The following is a 19885-nucleotide window of genomic DNA, read 5'->3' on the forward strand; positions in this document are numbered from 1 at the left end:
GGGCCGAATACCGAGCCCGGAGCCCTCTCCTCGGACAGCACGCCAAATACGCATACCATTTATTCCATCTGACTTATTTGTGAGTGTGAACTCGTGAAAATGAAATACCAGGAGACAGATAATTGAATGATTCCTGAGCATGTTTTCTTTTTTAAATCTTTCCTTATCTGGTTTCTGGTTCCTCCTGTCAGGTTCCTGTGCATCAAATTATTCAAATCTCGATTTCGGTATTTGACTAACATTTTCACTTACAGTAATGCTGCAGTCGGCAAGTCTGGCAGATTGAGGGGACTCCCCCACCACCGAGCACCCTCCCATCGAGTTTGCGAGCTCGTCAGTGCAGTCGACAGAGAGTCGAGTGGTTATGACGCAATCGTTAGCCTATTTTTTCAAAATCAGCTTCTACGGGGCCATAACATAAGATACAAGGTAATGGAGCCTTTTATACATTGTCGTGTTTCTTTAGAAATAAATAATGGACAAATGGAGTCTTTAAACGCCTCAGGTGAAAAAAAGTTATTCGGTGTCAAAGTGACGCCAAAATGAATGGGAGTCAATGGAATGCTAGCAGCGGGTGATGGTCTGCTACAATGTGGCCCCCGAGGGAAGCTTCAGTTTCCGGCTGATGGATTACCACCTTGATTATGTTGTTCTGTTGGAGCATAGTGTCGGTTTCAGTGAATATCGTCAAAAAAAACTTCAGCTTCAATTTGGTTGATCACTGGGAACTAACAGTCTTTGTGGTATTTTTGGTTGTTTGCTTGTCAAACAAAATTCACTTATAACTTCTCAGGTAGGTGTAGGTGTTAACTGTCAGACGCATCACTTCCTGCACAGTTGTGGTTGAAACTTGTGTTGCACATCTTGGTTTATAGGGTTATAGACAAACTCTTCTGCTAAAATGTAATAACGGTAGTCATATTTTCAATTATAATTTTATCCTCACATTGTTAAATTTAATGGGGGTTTCTGAAAAGATCTTTCATCTTGAAGACATTAAACACACGCAGTGTGGGTAGTACAATCTGATGAACAGCGTCCTCTCCTGTGACTTTTCTCCATTTATTCTCAATTACCCCCCATGATCCCACACTTTCAAAATCAATGCGCTCAGGGATGCAAGAGAGACTCCGCCACCCGCTGTAACTTTAACCACTGGTGTCACTTTAGAAAATTTGTGATTTGCATATTTTTTCCATTGTTTTATTTTTGCACTGTGGATTCTTTTCTCGTCCAATTCTATTGAGGAAGCACTGCCTTGCCTATTCAGGTGAAAGGCCCCTTATAGAACAGCCTGGTCTCATTAATACGTAGGTATTAATACGTAACATTTACAGGTACAAAGCGTACATTTTTGTACGTTTGGATAGATGGTGAAACGTTTAATATAGTACTGTTTTTCATGATAACATTTAATTGGCCAATCAAAGCTTACATTGTTATAAACATACCATAATCGGTGTATGTTTTAAGTACAATGATTCATTGAGCAAATAACATTTCAAATGCAGCGAACCAAATCTATTTGTAATCTTCATCCAAACATGACAGCTCTAGTTGTTATTCTTAATAACCATAACCTGTTGAAAAATCACCAATACAATGACAACAAGCCCAATAGCAACGCCGACATGATTCAGGGTGCGTGCCGTTTTGGAGTTCTTCTCTGCTAATGCTTGTTGTCCTGAGTAGTTGGCATCTCGAGTCTGTGAAAACAACAGTGAAACATGTTAACCACTTCTGTTCTCGTTCTGAATCTCTTGAGCAAGTGGCACAGGGGGGAATTCTCAAATGAGGGAGCAAACTCCACTTTGCAAACTTCCACCAAGTCACACCAACATGATGTCATCAATGTATACGTTTTAAACATTTAATTTTTTTATTGGCAATAATGTAATTTAATGTTGATGCAAATCCTAAAGGTTGCCAGAAACTTTTCATTAAACTGATCTGTGTGCTCAAAAAATTTGGTTTGCTTATGGATCTTCATCCTAAGTTGTCATGTGGCCTAAACAAGTGGTTGGGACAGGCATGATTTAGGAGATTTCACTTAAAGGCATAGTTGTAAAATGTAAATTATCCAATAATTTACTCACCCTCAAGACATCCATGTAGGAGACCGGTATGTAAGGATTACCGGTATGACAAACAATGGATTTGTAAAGCTTTTTATTCAACACTGACTTTTCAAAATGTTGTGTGTCTGTGTGTTTGTCACTCTCAGTCTCAGTGTGTTTGTCACTCTCAGTCATAGAAATTGACCATTATAAATTTAACTTAACCACACAAACATTGTTTGTGTGTAAGGATCTTTGTTACTCTAATTGACCATAATAAATTGAACTTGAACACTTGAATATTGTGTTTGTGTAAGCACGTTAGCTACTGTCAGTTAGTGTTGGCCATAATAAAATGTAAAATGTAAAGTGTGTGTGTGTGTGTGTGTGTGTGTGTGTGTGTGTGTGTGTGTGTGTGTGTGTGTGTGTGTGTGTGTGTGCGTGTTGTAACGTTTCATTGTTGTTACAACTAACCCCGAGTCATGTAGCCATGAGCTCACCTTACAGCTAACAGGCAAAACATTAGCACTAATAACTTGCATTAAAAATATATACACAGACACACAATAAACATAATTTAAATTTGATGAGTTTAACAATTTTATTAATTATTTTTCCATCTGTATCATCTCATTGTCATTTTAAGTTTAAAATGGTCAAACGGTGTGCATGTGGTACATGCAACTCCGACACTAGGTACCCCAAGAGGCTGGTCGACGGTGTGTGTATTGTTTACCCTTTCCCAAGCCACATTTTAACCGAGATAAGTGTCTGCTCTGGATTAAGTTATGCGGTAGACCACAACACCAACTAAACGTGGATAAATTAAACAAGATAACGTATCTGTGAATAACCGAGATAACAAATGTTAGCATTGTTGTGCTGAATGATTCATGTAAATACTGTAGCACCAAACTAACAGAGAGGTAGCTACTCTCGGTAAAGATGGTAAAGGCTTGTCCTGGAAACGTATGCAACTTAGACCTGTACATATTTAATTTGATCATGAACCTATAATTACACATTGAAGCACAACATTTTAGACAACTTTCTACCAAAACAACTGGGGAAATTTTAATATTTTTTTTTTTTTTTCGGTTTATCACGTTTACACTGACCTGTAAATTTTTGCCTGGAGCTGGAGCTTTTCATCGACCTTCTCAACAATAAAATTATTAATATAACTCTCCAATGCATATAAGGCCTTTTTGGTGACTTCGAGATGATATATAATCTTTCTGTCTCCAAAAATCATCAATTGCCTCCTGTGAAATGTCTACTGTGCCAGCTGCTATAGCGCCTGTCACCGAATGTTGACTGTGTGTCCGAGTGAGTGGAGGGGGCGTGGCTTAGCCATAGGTCAATTAATTACGTAGTAGTGGACGTTGTAATAACATGTAACAAAATGTAATTAACATGTAACTAAGTTATGGAACAGCCTGTACTTACAGATTGTAATTATGCACATGTAATAGGCAGCTACTGTTACACATGTAACAAGCTGAGTCGGTTACATACGTGTTACAGACTTGGTACAGTGTAATTAAAGTGTACTTTGTGTATACATACCGTATCCATCTGTGTCTTAGTTTGATTTAACTCAGTAGTTCACAGCTTAAATACATGCAGTAGCTTCCTAATTACATTGTAATTACATAATATTACACAGGGATCAGCTACTTAAAATAAAGTGTATCAAGAATGTACTTAAGTGTACTTTGTGTATACATACCTTACCTAGGTCTTAGTTTGATTTAACTCACTAGTTCACAGCTTAAATACATGCAGTAGCTTCCTAATTACATTAAAATTACATAATATTACACAGTGATAAGCTACGTAAAACAAAGTGTATCAAGATTGTACTTAAGTGTACTTCATGTGTATCTATAAACCTTATCCATCTCGGCATGTTACATATGTGTAACAGTAGCTATTACATGTGCATAATTACAATCTGTAAGTACAGGCTGTTCCATAACTTAGTTACATGTTAATTGACCTTTGGCTAAGCCCCGCCCCCCTTAGTTACTGTTGCTACCTCCGACAACTTCATCTGGGCTCTGGTTTGGTGTCAACATGGCTTATGCTGTGACAGCTCTTCCTGCTGGAATTTTATCAAACTTTTATAAAGCAGCAAATAAAGTGTCCGATAGAAGTAACGTTAGGCAGAAGGGGCTCAGTGTGCGTTTGAAGGCTTTATTCAAGACATACGGCGAAACGCAAGCAACAACAAGATCCAAATAGAGCCAAAAGCATAACGGTCACAGTCAAAAAATGAACCACCGCATATCCTAACCGAGACGGAGGCTGGGACTAACAATATCAAGGAGAAACACTGTTCATGCAAAGCTGGGTAGGTCTCTATACACTTATATAATCGTTATTATTTACAAAGCAAACGGACTAAGCGAGTATTGTATTTATTAGCAGCATGCTAGCGTATCAACAATTAGGGCAGAGAACTGAAATCATAACCTAAACCAGCATAAAACTGTCTAACTAGTATAACTTCACAGTAAGGTTAAAAGCTAAATGTATCTTAGAGCAAAAGTGTGTTGTTGATCTTGAGGGGTTTCGCTGACTGAGGACGTCCACACAGTTTAATCCAAAGACGACACTTGTCAGTATTTAACTTCGGTTTTGGGAAGGGGAAAAAACGGACACCCCCTCCAACCTCTCTGGGAAACGCGTATCTGTGTTAGAAATGCCCCAGGCACAACGTTTAACCATATTTCTGATAAAACGACGACGTAATAGCCTGCCGAGACCAAAAATATGAGCCGCCTGCGTTGAAGTCAATGGAGCGCCGTGAAAAAGTGTCGGACCCTCTGTGGGAGCTCGTTCTTGGCTGCGCTGTGATTGGTCAATCTACATTCTAGGGCGTGGCTTAGCCAAAGGCGAATTGCATTTTGTTACATGTTATTACAACGTCTGTTACTAAGTACTTAATTAGTAATTACTCTGTATCACGAACACCGTAAAATAAAGTGTTACCACTACATCTGTGTTGAAAAAGATTGGCTTTTTTCACATATTAACATAATATAGGCATGTTTAATGTAAAGCAAATTAATTTGACATTCCAGTACAATAGCCTATGTGTGATGGCAATGTTATACCTTAACCCCGTTCTTTAGCTTTTGCAGAGTAAGAGAATTGTGGACAGAAGATTATTAGTATAGAAAAAAAGTCTCATCTCTCAAATTCGGCCTATTTGTTCATGAAATTCCAACAACAAAATGCAGTTTTTACGGCCTTTATTGAGTGACGGATCGCTGTATAGACGCCTCAGTTGAAGCGGCAGTGCAGAGCGCGAGTGAACGAGGTTATCCCTTCCTCTTTAATGCTGTAAAGACCTTCGAAACTCAACTCATGAACTGAAATAATTTGCCGAAGTGATATGAAACTATAATGCGGTCAAGAGAGGTAAAGACATGCCTACACTCTAAAAAATGCTGGGTTGTTTCAACCCAATTTTGGGTAAAATATGGACAAACCCAAACGTTGGGTTAAAAATGTAATTTAAAAATTCAACCCAACTGCTGGGTTTGTCCATATTTTACCCAAAATTGGGTTGAAACAACCCAGCATTTTTTAGAGTGTAAATATTTTTATTTCTCTATCACATGAACCTTTTTGTGGATTTTTTAATGTGATGTAATCTTTAATTATGCGTGTATAAAGAGTTAAGTAATTAAATAAATAGTTATAACATGGACTAATACTTACAGACCAGGAGTAAACCAGTGCAGCGAAGCCCAGAGGTAAGCAGCAGCACAGCATGGTAAAGATGGAATAGCACAGGTAATCTGGCACTGGATTGGCCAGTGGACCGGCGGTCATAAAAACTGCAGGCTGCACGGCGACCACGGATTGCCCTGGATATGGCCCTTGGGCATAGGGGCCCTGGGGATCTGGCTGGCTTGGAAAGGATTGAGGGTATCCAGTAATGTCCTGGTATGCTGGTGGTGGAGGCTGCAGCATTCCTGATTTCTCAGATGAATTCCAGGCACCTGGGGGCTGATATCTGGGATCCATTTTTCTGATTATTGGCTTTTGATTTTAATTCCTTTGCCTTGTGCTCTGCAGAGACGTATGTATTGCTGTACTACGGTTCAGACTCATATACCACGGCGATGAACGGCAGCAGAAAATGGGAGACGAGTTGTAGGTTACTGGCTGTAGGGGTGTGTCAAGAACTTTGGCACTGTTCCCATATACTGTGTGACAGCAGGATCCATTTTTGGTCTCACAATGACCCTGATGAGAGACATAAAATATAAGGAGGATCAGATGGATTATTTCATCACAACTGAGCATATTTTTTGGACCTAGGACCCAGTGAATCTGTCAGCAGTCCGTCTAGATTCAAAACAGGGCTATAAACTCAACCTTCCACTGTTTTAGAAAAAAAGAGCACTTTTAATAAATTGAGGAACACCTTTTAAATGAATTAAACACTTTAAATAAAAAGCATTGAAAAACCTTATGAATAAAAAGCACATTTACTGAACTAAACATTTTTTTCTTTTATACAAAATGTATATTTTACAAAATAATTTGTACACTAAAATTGCTAGACAAAAATCAAAGCCATGTGTCAACCCAAGTTGTGTTCTAAATTTTAAGTTGATATCACAAAAATGAAGCCCACAAACAGGATTTAAATAAACTTTTCCAGGGTGAGGTTCGATTTCATAATTGTTTTCACTGGATGAATTTTGAGTGTTTAAAGGTTTAGTCCCTCATGTCGTTCCAAACTCGTAAAAACCTTCTTTCATCTTTGGATTACAAATTAATATTTTTTATGAAATCCGAGACCTTTCTGGACTGGCCATAGACTGCAACGTCATTGCAACTTTCAAGGCCTAGAAAGGTAGTAAAGACATCGTTAAAATAGTCCATGTGACTTCAGTGGTTCAAAATGGAAGCTTTAGCGTAAGTTCTGCTGGGAAGACTCAATTGTTGCGTCATTGATTATCTTCTCATCTATCCAATCACGTTTTAATACTAGAAGTATAAAAGAACCGTACTTACACTTGTCTGAGTTCGCAGATGCTGACGCTTCACTCACCTCCATCCACCCCTCCACCACCAAGATGATTTCTTCCCTCCAGCAAGAGATGGGTTCCTCCGTCCATCCTTCCTATCACCATAGGATTTCCCCTTCAACCTCCCCACCACCACCAGGATGGTCCCTTCCAATACCGCATTGGGGGTCGGCTGCGCCCCCGCCATCTTCAGGCGGGAAATGCTGAATCCGTACCCTCGGATTGCGAGTTACGGATGGGGCCTACGCCAAAGAACTTATTGCATGTGGCTTGCTGGGCTGTTAATAAATGTACAATTGTCGAGTATCTATTCTCCCGAGTCTTTCTGGTAGAACTAAATGTTATGAAGCGACACAAAAAAACCAGACAAAAATAACAACTTTATTCAACAATTTATTCTCTTCTGTGTCAGATCTCCTATGCCATCCGCGTATAGTAAACACAGTACAGTGCTTCCGGGTTCTATGTCAGAATGCCGGCTCATTATTGGCCGACACTGGTCATGTGAGCACCACGACACATGCGTGTGATGCTGATGCAGGAGCTGGCCAATGGTGAGCTGGCGTTCTGACGTAGAACCCAGAAGCGCTGTACTGTCTTCAAACACTTTCACTTTGAAACCCATTTTCAAAAGCTTTCGTTTTCAGGCCCCCAAAACCCTGTTTTCATGTAAATGATTGCCTAAAACCCATAAAACGTTTTCCGTAAACCACCCCTCAGTCTGCATTGTTATCTGTTCCTTTGTTCTTGTTTCCCGTCAGTCTTTAATTGCCATGGACACTCGTGCTATCAATACACCTGTTCGTCATTCAGTTCAGTTATAATTGTATACTTATGTTCCTCCTTGGGTCATAAGTATACTTGTATACTTATGTTCATTCTCGGGTATTGTTTATGTCTTTCACGCTATGTTGTTGGATTATAATCTTTGGATTTACTAGTGTTTGTTTTATTTAATAAATACTACAGTTATTTGAGCCTTTTGGAATCTTCATCAGACTACAATGTTACATTAATATTCCCAATCTATCAATGAACTATGTTATTTATAGTGCACTAAACCAAAAATACCTTCCTTCATAATATTTCCTCATTCACACAGCTGCACATCAGAGCTGTAAACTCATTGCTGGACAAAACCTGTGACACATTCTGTTGTGCCAAACTTTTTCTCACAAACAAAAGGTCCTCATCTTTTTATAGGAACAGAAACGATATAATATATTGTTCCTCAGGAAGTCATAAAAGCAGTAAAAATAGAAGTACAGATACAGGAACTATTGCCTGCTATCTAATATTGTGAGATCATGCAATAAAGCAACATTTTGAACCATATTTTTTCACTCTTCACCAGGGAATAAATTAGGCCAGTGTTCAGAAAATTCAATACTTCTCAGCATGATCTCACTCACTATATATTTGCATTGTTTTAGGGTTACGAGTCCTGCCTCAAAATATATACCTAACAGCACAATCTAATAGGGATTTCTTTCCTGAAGAGATTTCCACATTTCCATTCTCACGGTGACAGTGCATGTACATCTCGAATTCTCTGCCTCACGCAATGTGCTTTGGTGTTTCTGATTATCCATCTACATCATCCTAGGTAGATTTTCAGTATTTCATATTTTAAAGGCAAAATATTAGGCTAAATGTGATGGATGTATATTTACTGAGTAATTCAATATGTTGTATAGGGGAATCAAAATGACAATTTTCACCTGCAATTTGGAGTCAGATTACAGGGGGTTAAAAATGACTTTAGAAGAGCATCATTATTTTATTTTTACACAGAGATTTGTAGGTCTATTAGCAAAAATCTGTTGACTTTATCAATCTTTGGATAGATGGATGGGACACCCGATTAGTCAACCAATACTTTTTAAAATTTAAAACAAACATAAAACATAAAATATTGCTGAACTTTATTAAAAAATAAAACCGTATACTGAAGTAAATGTAGGCCTACTGTACTTTTTAACTATAAGTATTAATATAGTAATTATACCATGATCATTCATGTTAGTTCTTATTAACTAAAGTTAAGAGATATTTTAATTGACCCCTCATGACCCCGTGTCATAATTGTCACGTGACACACACCACAGCCACAATAACTGACAGATGTATTTCGTTTTTCCTTTTTTATTAAAAATATTCACAAACTTGCTTACCATGTCAACTATCTGATATTCCGATTCTTTGTTTAAAAACCTTTATAAATTATCTTGATCTATAACGAGATGAGCGCCGCAGAGTCCTGTCAGCCGGATTTACAGCACCTGAATTCATCAGTTTCTCCCGAAATACATGAAAGTAAGTGGCCGTTGAACTGGGAGAAGAATAGAGTAAACTTTAGTTCTGCTATACGTGTGTCTGATATGTGAAAAAAACACGTCGGTAAATTACTGTTGAATAGATTGTTATTGCTGCTTCCATCAGTGTGTAGGCTATTTTACAAACTCCAAATGTATTGTTTTAATAGTGCTTATGTGTATTTAAATGTCTGAAACCTAAAATTAACATTATGTGGTTGAACAAACACTGCATATTAATTGTGATGACAATTCTGTCTCTGGCTCAGTGCCAGCCAACCACGAAAGCAGTTTGAAACGTTGAATCTGGCAGTTCTGTGACGTCACTGAACATTCAAAATCATACTCTTCACAGAAATGAAAATCCAATATATGGTGCCGTAACGCTCAAAATGTTAACATTTTATTTACATTTTCAATTATTTTCGTAAAAAAAATCTGCCATCTGCCAACCAATCAGCAAACAGCAGCTGATGTGACCCCAGCATCTATCCAGAGATGTTTGCTGTGCATATAATTAACAGAGAATTTTTGATTACACATTGCTAGCTAGCAATATGTCACAGAGCTTCCTGCTTAATTTCTTTAGCAAAAAAACTCGGCTTGATGGACAGCCGGACATAAGGCCTAACATTACACCTGATGAGAATGTTTCTCCCTCCCCGGGCCCAACATCAACAGTGGACTCCTCCTGCACTGCTGGCTACGTAAAAAAAAAAAACTGTTGAATCAGAAGACACCGAAATGCAGAGCTTAATAATATAAACCTTTCCGCAGTAGATGAGCCTGCAATGTCAGCCAAAACGGTGTGCTTTTCCAGTCACGCAAACAGTCCGTGGAAAGAGAAGGATTTTTTCTGCTAAGTTGTATAACCGGTACTTGGTTAAAGAACAGTATCACAATGGATGCAGTTTTTTGCCATTCCTGTCGCCACTTTAACACTGATGCCAAGGACGACAGATTCAGCAAAGCAGGACTGAGAGACTGGGGCCATCTTGGTCAGTTTTGTATAAAACATGAAGCCAGTAAAGCCCATGCTGCTGCTGTGGCCCGACACAGAGGTTTCATGGAGATAAAAAGGACTGGAAAAGGTGACATCATGCATCAGGTAAAAGACGCACAGGGATTTTACTGACCTGATTGAAAGAAACCGGGCACATTGCACAAGTTATCATTGACATTTTGCTTTTCTGTGCGAAACAAGGGATTGCACTGCGTGGTCACAAGGAAGACACAGAAAGCCTGAACAGAGGAAACTTTTTTGAGTTGTTTAAAGTGCTTTGTCAATATGACCCCGAGATAAAACGATGCCTTGATGAGCTTTCAGCTAATGCAAAAATGATGATATTCAAACTGACCTCCTTGAAACTGCAGAATTAGGTCAGTAAAACAGCTTGAGAACAATATGTCACGTAACGTTACATTTACATCAGGAAAGTAATTTTATGGTCACAGCATAACTAGGACTTGGACAGATGGTGTTTGGGGTCCCGCAGTTCACCAGAAATCGCCCCGACGACCAACACCAGTTAAGCGTGTATACCTGTATACATTACCCCCAGAACACGTGGAATATATAACACATGTCACATGGGACAATTCTGTGATACTTTTGCCTCTTTTTTAAAAAAGCTTGATGCTGGTCCCTTGCTAGCACGCAGGTGCACACAACAAAAATGACGGTGTGGGTGGTCGTCCTCATTGAGTGCGCGAGGCCCCTTTTAGCATGCCGGTGTGCACAACATTTTTTTGTTTGCATGTGGCAAAATTTTCAAAGATGCACGTGTAAACTCTCCAGTTACTCGTCCCTCTCAGAGCAGGATCTGAACTGCCGTTTCCGGCATGGGTGTTGAGCGCGCTAACAAGGACTGCAAAGACTTCATCCTCTAGCATCAGTCGCCACAGTGCACCTCCTGTGGCCAGGGGAGTGAGGTTTACTCGCACAGCTCTAACTAGCTGGCCTCCGTTACACTTACCCTAAACCTCCCTCCCATCCGGGTCACGGCACCAAAGGTAACCCCTCCGATTCCGCTCTGAGCGGGATTTGAACCCGTGTTTTCCGGGATGGGAGGCCAAACATTAGAAAATGTAAGTATGGAAGACAGACAATTGTCTTGTTTTCAGAGCTCTTTCAGACACCTTTTTAAAGATCAGACTCATAATGACTCATAATACATTTCTTATTGATTACCAAAGTTTTATGAAATAACAAAGATAAGAAGAAAAATAAATGTTTTAATTGATGATACATTCATGATGGTACAGTCAAAGCTTTATTTTAAAAATACGATAATGAACTGTAAAAAAAAGCATGTGTTTTAATTATGTAAATAATAATAAGGCAGATGAGTTGCATGAAATTAATGCTTTTGGAGTATTACAGCTCTCATACCAATAACGGTGTCCTACCATGATATGTCTTACACTTATGGTCTTATGGTCTATAGCTATTCTTATTGCCATAGTTAATGTTTGTAACTGCGATGACAACAAGAACGAAATAGATGACAGTGATCAACCAGAACAGGAGGCCAATAGCAACACTGACATGGTTAAGGATGCGAGCCATTCTGGAGTTTCTGCTTGCTATTGGTTGGTGTCCAAACATGTTAGCATCCCGAGTCTGTAAAAGTAAATTACAAAAATATTACAAATATTGGTATAAAACCTTTCTTAAATGACATGTATAAAATCAAATCAAAGGTCTTCATAGGTCAGAATATAAATTTCACAATAAGAAAACAAAATGCAACTCTAAACTAAGAAGAAGAGTAAGGGATAATGTATAGTGAGGCGGTTGTTATAGCGAACACAACCCCGACAGGCTGATCGGGACTCAGACGCGAAGCGTTAATATTTAATACGCGTTAAGCGTTAATATTCTAAACTAAGAACAAAATGAGAAATATCATATATTATTATATTTATAGTAGCTGTAAAAAATAATAATCACAAAATATATCACAGAGTTTTTAAACATCCGTGATTGGAGTGCATTAAGCTATACCTATTTGCAGTTTTAAATCTACAACTATTAACTGGCTTCACATTTAAAATTCTTGCATGTTGCTTTAAGGAAACCAAGATGATGAATATGTCATATGGCATCAAAGAAGAACTTATTCTTTGTCAAATACTGCAAATATTTCACTTCAGCTGTGGTAAAGTATGCAAACACATCTCCGAATTCACATCTCCGGTTTCAGCTCCTCTCCGCCTGCACGCGGAAACACTCGCGGACCGGTTACAGCCGCAGCCGATTTCGAACACACCTTACATTTGAATAAAACTGACTCGATTTTTTTTTTTTTTTTTTACAAGAAGTTTACTAGCACGGAAGCAATATTTTCTGTATAGACTATAGAGGCTTCCTTTTCATTAACGGCAGCTTCTCGTCTGTGTGACTGACTTAAATTGCGGTAAACGGCAAAACAGTGTGCTTTGCTTATTAGTAGGCTACGTTAATAAATTAAAATAATATGGAAAGAAATAGCCTACCTGTTTACAACGTCAATCACCATAATAAACTGTTTTTGCACAGCTAAAATAGCCTAACTGGATAAGATAGGCCTATTTGACACCGAAAGCAGCTTGAACATTCAGAATTAAAATGGCTCTTAAGTTAAGAATAAAGGTTTCTTAACTTAAGGTTCTTTATAGGGAAAAAGTTTCTTTAGATTTTTTAAATGTTCTTCAAACTAATAAAAACACATTTAGGCTATTTTAAGAACTTTTCACCAAAATGTTCTTTGGGAAAGTGGTTCTTAACTATGGCATCACTGCGAAAACACCCTTTTGTAACCTTTATTTTTTTTAGCAAGCCACACCCTTTCTTTAAAAACGAAAGTCACTGGAAGCCACAACAGCAAAACATGCTAAAAATACAATGTTGAAATTTTAAACAGAGGATCAAACAGTGTCACAATATCAATGTTGATTCGAATAGCAAACGCTTGAAAATGCAGGCTGTAAATAAGACTTTCTGAAGATTTAAGTAATTCTTTACATAGGCTATTTAAACTCTGAAATATGAACCTTGGTTAATATTCTACAACTATGACCTCATTATTTTGACTGTCTCTATTGTCTGTTTCAGTTCCACGTTGACATGAATCGTGACCCTGTGAAGTCTTGTTTAGCCCTTAATATAAAGTGATTTTAACAGTGCTCTATAAACAATTTCAAAACAATATTTACATCCCACAATATTTTAAAAATAAAGGTTAAATTATTTATTTATTTATTTTGAAGAGTAGGCCGATCATTTGTAAATGTGCTAAGCGAGGTGAGACAGGTGTATGAATCAATACTTACTGTGATGGAGTAAACAAGAGCAGCCGATCCCAGAGGTAAGCAGCAGCACAGCAGGGTAAAGATGGAATAGCACAGGTAATCTGGCTCTGGACTGGTCAGTGGACTGAAGGACACATTAGCTGGAGGCTGCACAGTGACCACAGTCTGCCCTGGATATGGCCCGTACATGTCAGATGCTGCCGGAGCTCCATAATGCTGCGCAGGTTGTCCTGAAGCGCTGGGATAACTCTCAGGGGGAGGGTATCCAATGGAGTATTCTGGAGGGTTCTGCTGAAGTGGAAGTAAAGGCTGCTCTACTTCCATTGGAGACTTTCTGGGATCCATGTTTCTCTTTGATATTTTTCCCCTGAAGGAATAAGAAAGATCTGTACGTCTGTCTCTGGCGTGTAGTCAGGTGAAGATTGATCTGTTGCGTGTGTCAAGTCTCTCTTCTGGTTACTGGCAGCTGGGTTGTGTTGTAGTGTAAGGGGAGGAGTGACAGGAATTCTGGCACATATTTACTTTTACTGTAACTTTTCCTGTTTGACTGCAGACGTCACCTGGTGGAATCAATATGTAGCTGCATGAGTTCAGGAAAATGAAATACCAGGAGACAGATAATTTAATGATTCCTGAGCATGTTTTTTTTTTTTAAACTACTACTTCTACTTAAAGGGGGGGTACCATGGTGTTTCATGTATTCAGAGTTGTTTACAGTGTTAAAGAGATGGATTCTCATGCTAATAATGGCCAAAGTTTGAAAAGTTATTTTGAACGAATAACAGAGAATTTCTGTGCTGAAAATCATACTTCCGGGTTGCAACACGTTTCGGCTGGTTTTTTTCTATCGTAGATCTAATGACGTAGACCAGAGTGGAACTCCTTATATGAGCATTGCTCTCGGAAAAGCGCGTTCACGCACACGTCGACCAGAGGAGAGAAAGGCCGCGCTCATCGACGCGCTACTACCGGAAATCATCATCAGCAGCGCTAATTAGGAATGGTTGATGTCAAGAATGTCTCCAAAAAAAGTGTGTTTTGGGATGTGAGGGAAAGTTTACCTTGTTCAGCTTCCCAATGAACCCAGTGTTACTGGAACAGTGGATGCAGTTTGTATGTTGTGGATGCTCCCGCTTGACTCTATAGCTCCGCCCACGCCCAGAATCAAGGACCTCGGCTGTATTTTTATTTTATAAATATGATGAAACTAAAGACTTTTTGGAGATATGAAGGACGCACTATTACTCTATAGGTACTCAAGATTAACATGAGATTGACTGAAACTAAGTATTTTACCCCCCCCTTTAAAAAAAAAAAAAAAAAAAATGGGTTCCTGCATGGCCATCAAACCCTGATTTGGGTATTTGACAAACATGTTTACTTATGTTGATGTTGTTTGATGGGAACTAAGTATTTGTGGTATTTTTGGTTGTTTGCTGAAATTCACTTCTCATATATTCTCAGGTTGGTACTACTGTAGGTGTAAACTGTCAGACGCATCACTTCCTGCACAGTTGTGGTTGAAACTTGTGTGGCACAGTGTACACATTTCTTATTGGGATATTTTTCCATTGTTCTATTTTTGTGCCGTGGATGATTGATTGATTGATAGATAGATAGATAGATAGATAGATAGATAGATAGATAGATAGATAGATAGATAGATAGATAGATAGATAGATAGATAGATAGATAGATAGATAGATAGATAGATAGATAGATAGATAGATAGTGCAAATAGCACAGACCACAACTGAAATGTTTCAATTGGACCCCAATAAGTGACAAACCAGGCTGAGGCATTCTTATTGTTGACATCTCATATGCACTGAGAACATATTTCTGTTATTAATTACTGAAAATGTAATTCAATAATTAAGAAAAACAAGAAAAAGTACTTTTTTTTCATGACAAAATTTAATTAGCCAATGAAAGCTTTCATTGTTTTAAACATACAATAATCAGCGTATGTTTTAAGTACAATGAGCAAATAACATTTCAAATGCAGAGAACCAAATCTGTTTCTAATCTGCATCCAAACACGACAGCTCTAATGGCTGTTATCTATTCTTCATAGCCATAACCTCTAAGACAATGAACAATACAGCGATAACAAGCCCAATAGCAACGGCGACATGATTCAGGGTGCGTGCCGTTTTGGAGTTCTTCTCTGCTAATGCTTGTTGTCCTGAGTAGTTGGCATTTCGAGTCTGTGAAAACAACAGTGAAACATGTTAACCACTTTGAGCCAATGGGGGAATTCTCAAATGAGGTTTCAGGTCAAAGTAGTTTGAAACACTATTTACTTTAACAAGCAATCAAAATTATATTTTTTGTTTATTTATTAAAACCAAGTGTCACCAACATGTCATCAAATGTACAGTACCGTATAATTTTAAACATTTCATCATTAATGTTAATCCTAATGCAAATCCTATAGGTTGCAGGAAACCATTCATTTAACTGAGTGCTCAAACAAATTGGTTTGCTCATGGATCTTCATTCTGAGTTGTTTACTTTGTAATTAGTCGTTTCTAGCAGTTTGACCGGTTAGGGCTGCTTTGCCAAGCTTTGAGTGTCAAGAGACATAAAACATCTGCTGTTTGCATGGCTTTAACCTGTTCAAACACACCTGAACTAATCAAGCTTCTCAGATAAACTTGAAAATTTAGATGACCAGCCGTTCCCTAACTGTACTGTGTCTATGAAAACCATGTTGTAAGTGTGTCCCAGGGGTAATAAAAAGTACTTGGGCAAAATACTGGAAACAGGCTGTCATGTAAACAAGTGGTCAAATTGGGACAGGCCTGGAATTTCCCCCACGATTTAGGAGATTTCACGTAAGGAATGAGATGAAATAACGTAATAGCCTATTCCATTATAAAATTTGGTGTAGGATTATGTGTATGCAATAAAGTAGGTAGAGTAGCACGGGTAGAGAATAAACAATTAAGTGGATCGAGACTGGATTTATGTGTTTCTGTCCTTTAAAAACTTTATAAAGTAATTTAACAAGTTTTTATAGCTCTCCTGAATGCAATCAGTTTGCTAACGTACTCTTATTATGCATATTGAAAATCAAGTTAATAATTTAGCAGATGCTTTTATCCAAAGCAACTTACAAATAAGGAGTATAATAGACAAACAAACAATAGGCAACAATAGTAGCACAGTACGTAGCATTTAGCAACATAGCAGTTGTTTGCGAACTACATCTGTGATGAAAAAAATTAGCTTGTAAATATAGTTTTTCACATATTAACATAATTTAATCAGATATTTAATGTAAAGTAAATTAATTTAACTTTCCAGTATTTTATGTGTGATGGCAATGTTAGCTTATCTAACCTCGTTCTTTTGCTTTTAGAAGAGAATTGTGGAAAGAACATTATTTTTATTTATACCTTTTTTGTTTTATCTTTTAATAAATTGTTAATAAATGTATAATTCAAACATTGAATAAAAAATATAAAAATATTCATTAAAATATTTTTACACACATGATTACTATTAATGCTTCACAAATTATTTGATGATTAAAAAAAATAGGCTAAGTAATTTAAAAATGATATATATTAGCATGAAATTATTATTATAAGCAAGAAAATGTTATAAAGGGTGAGTAAAATTTACTTAAAGTAAAAACTTTACTTTATCATTTCTAAGAATGTGTGTGGCTGTTACTTGAAAACATGGAGTTACATTTACTTTCAATTTCTGAGTGAACACTTAGCTCTTGTTTTCAGTCAAATTATGTAGCCTATACTGTATTAGAACAGTAAAAATAAAAGTTTAGACTAGGTTTCTCTTAAAAATGTATTGCTGTTGAATGGGTCTCCAATGCCACACCTCTTTCTCACTTCTTTTGCGAGACAAGTCTTTTGCGAGACAAAAACTTGACCAATGCCTATCCGTGTATTTATCATGCAGTTTTCTGCTGGTAGAAGGAACTTTATGCTTACATATATTATATTAACAGGCCCCTGACCCGTTTATTTATCAGATGCATCTCTTTGTTAGTTATGGAATTATTTAAGTAAACTCAACCTGACGGAGACAAATTTACAGGCGCTGAATGTCAAGAATAAAACATTTATTAGTTATCACTCCAGTATAAAAAAAAATTAAAAATTCTACTGGAATTACTTGAGTAGTGAATCACCCTTAGGCTAATGTGTGGGATCAAAGTGGGGGATTTTTCTGCTTAAAGGTTTAAGCTTGCCGATTCAACCACATATGAAAATGAGTGGGTAGTTTTTTAAACACTTCCTCAAATGGTTCTGCATATGATTTTAAAATAAAAATTATTTATACATTATTAATACATACATTTATACATATGTTTTATACTAAACATGAATTTATAATTGTATTTATGCAGTATATATACTATTATTTTTTGTTCCGTTTATGAACACATAACCATTGATAGAGGCTCATAAAAATAATCAACAGAAAAAAATTTGCCCCAAAGAACCACAAATTGATTAATATAAATAATTTTTCATACAGTATAAATAATTAATACTTATTTTTCTATAGTTTTTTCTTTACGTGCTAATGATAAATAATAATAGGTAATGATAAATAAATAATGAATCCCTGTAATATGAACTTGATGATTATCAAGCTCCTTGCTCTTTATATTTTTGATATTTTACATTACCTAACACTAAAATGTAAACCATGGTATATACATGCCTAGATATTTTGACTTCTCTATCGCATTAAATGCTTTTTTAATTTGATTTATAATGAGATGTTATATGTTTAAGCTTATAAAGACTAAAGAAATTAAATAAATAGTTCATAAATATAAGGAAAGTAATACATACGGAGCAGGAGAAAACCAGTGCAGCGATGCCCAGAGGTAAGCAGCAGCACAGCATGGTAAAGATGGAATAGCACATGTAATCTGGCTCTGGATTGGCCAGTGGACCGGCGGTCACAAAAGCTGTAGGCTGCACGGCGACCACGGATTGCCCTGGATATGGCCCTTGGGCATAGGGGCCCTGGGGCATTGGCTGGCTTGGAAAGGATTGAGGGTATCCAGTAGGAATGTCCTGGTATGCTGGTGGTGTAGGCTGCACCATTCCTGATTTCTCAGATGAATTCCAGGCACCTGGGGGCTGATTTCTGGGATCCATTTTTCTGATTATTGAAAATTTTGAATTGTATTGCAATTTCCTTTGCCTTGTCCTCTGCAGGGAGTATTGCTGTACTCTGGTTCATACTCTCATATAGCCTTGGCGATGAAGGCGGCAGCAAATGGGAGGCGAGTGTTAAAGGTGTGACAAGACCTTTTGGCACTGTTCCCATCTGCGGGGGTGGGGGTGGGGGGTGGGGTGTGTGTGTGTGTGGGGGGGGGGGGGGGGGGGGGCTTGCATCACAATAAGTTGTGATTGCCAAAACATTTGGTAACTTATTTTTTATTAAGTTTACTGACAACATGTTACAATGTTTAGCTGCATGGTTACAATTACTGGCAGGTTACTGTATTTATTATTGCTTGACATCTTGATTCAATATCCATATAAGAGCCAAATGTGGTGTTTGTGTATTTATATTGTTTCTTGTTTGTACAGTGGGTGTCGCTCTAATGTTACCTGAGGTCAAATGCATAAAAGAAGCATCCAAACTGCCAACAGGAAGGGGGGTTTGGCCCGGAAGGGCAAACGGTTTTTGACCGCTGTGGCGCATATAGGCTGAAAACTGATTGTTGACAATGTAATTGTATACTAATATGATTTGCCTGTGAAACTGGATAAATGGATATTTACCTCTGCACGGTAGAAACAAATAAACGCAATAATCAGCAAGACAAACGCCTGGACATTCTTAAGACTGAAGCCAATGGTAATAGAAAGCAAAACAAACAGCGCGTCAGCCAGGGCATTACGGGGCTAAACCACTCCAGTAGCTGCTAGTATTAGACTGAGCGGTTACAATTAGTCAAAAACCCCGCTCATAAGGAACTTTGCTGGAATCGTGTGGGACGCAACGAGATGGCATAAAAGGATGCGCCGCTTTGTTGGCCGGGGGATTAAAACTACGCTGGTGGAGGCAGTCAGCTGTTTGTGAAAGGACGCGCAAGAGCTACGAGGTAAAGCCGGCTGTCGTGCAGCGGATCACCGGAACATCGCAAGGCGCCCAACGCAAGAGGTAT

General features: G+C 37.9%; 3 protein-coding genes across 3 annotated transcripts; all 3 read right to left on the reverse strand.

Moving 5' to 3' along the window:
- Positions 1-1516: 1516 nt before the first annotated feature.
- On the reverse strand, positions 1517-6138 carry LOC307006228 (uncharacterized protein). Its single transcript, XM_079626991.1, has 2 exons — positions 5790-6138; positions 1517-1706 (listed from the first exon to the last, which is right to left on the reverse strand). Exons 1-2 carry the CDS (start codon positions 6096-6098, stop codon positions 1554-1556), a joined length of 462 nt encoding a protein of 153 aa, XP_079483117.1. The 5' UTR covers positions 6099-6138; the 3' UTR covers positions 1517-1553.
- Positions 6139-11686: 5548 nt separating this feature from the next.
- Positions 11687-14204, reverse strand: LOC307005445 (uncharacterized protein). Its single transcript, XM_079625632.1, has 2 exons — positions 13741-14204; positions 11687-12049 (listed from the first exon to the last, which is right to left on the reverse strand). Exons 1-2 carry the CDS (start codon positions 14062-14064, stop codon positions 11861-11863), a joined length of 513 nt encoding a protein of 170 aa, XP_079481758.1. The 5' UTR covers positions 14065-14204; the 3' UTR covers positions 11687-11860.
- Positions 14205-15625: 1421 nt separating this feature from the next.
- LOC307005789 (uncharacterized protein) lies at positions 15626-18958 on the reverse strand. The gene is made up of 2 exons (XM_079626243.1): positions 18555-18958; positions 15626-15929 (listed from the first exon to the last, which is right to left on the reverse strand). The coding sequence occupies exons 1-2, from the start codon at positions 18864-18866 to the stop codon at positions 15780-15782; spliced, it is 462 nt and encodes a 153-aa protein (XP_079482369.1). The 5' UTR covers positions 18867-18958; the 3' UTR covers positions 15626-15779.
- Positions 18959-19885: the final 927 nt, after the last annotated feature.

This window comes from Phoxinus phoxinus (genome assembly GCF_949152265.1).
Source record: "Phoxinus phoxinus genome assembly, chromosome: 10".
Taxonomy (NCBI): Eukaryota; Metazoa; Chordata; class Actinopteri; order Cypriniformes; family Leuciscidae; genus Phoxinus; species Phoxinus phoxinus.

What these genes read in the sequence shown, in the direction of transcription:
- LOC307006228 (XM_079626991.1), bottom strand. Translation starts at nt 6,098, where the DNA reads ATGGATCCCAGATATCAGCCCCCAGGTGCCTGGAATTCATCTGAGAAA. An exon ending in CACTGGTTTACTCCTGGTCT is followed by an intron (nt 1,707 to 5,789) that starts GTAAGTATTAGT and finishes TTGTTTTCACAG; the next exon opens with ACTCGAGATGCCAACTACTC.
- LOC307005445 (XM_079625632.1), bottom strand. Translation starts at nt 14,064, where the DNA reads ATGGATCCCAGAAAGTCTCCAATGGAAGTAGAGCAGCCTTTACTTCCA. An exon ending in CTCTTGTTTACTCCATCACA is followed by an intron (nt 12,050 to 13,740) that starts GTAAGTATTGAT and finishes TTACTTTTACAG; the next exon opens with ACTCGGGATGCTAACATGTT.
- LOC307005789 (XM_079626243.1), bottom strand. Translation starts at nt 18,866, where the DNA reads ATGGATCCCAGAAATCAGCCCCCAGGTGCCTGGAATTCATCTGAGAAA. An exon ending in CACTGGTTTTCTCCTGCTCC is followed by an intron (nt 15,930 to 18,554) that starts GTATGTATTACT and finishes TTGTTTTCACAG; the next exon opens with ACTCGAAATGCCAACTACTC.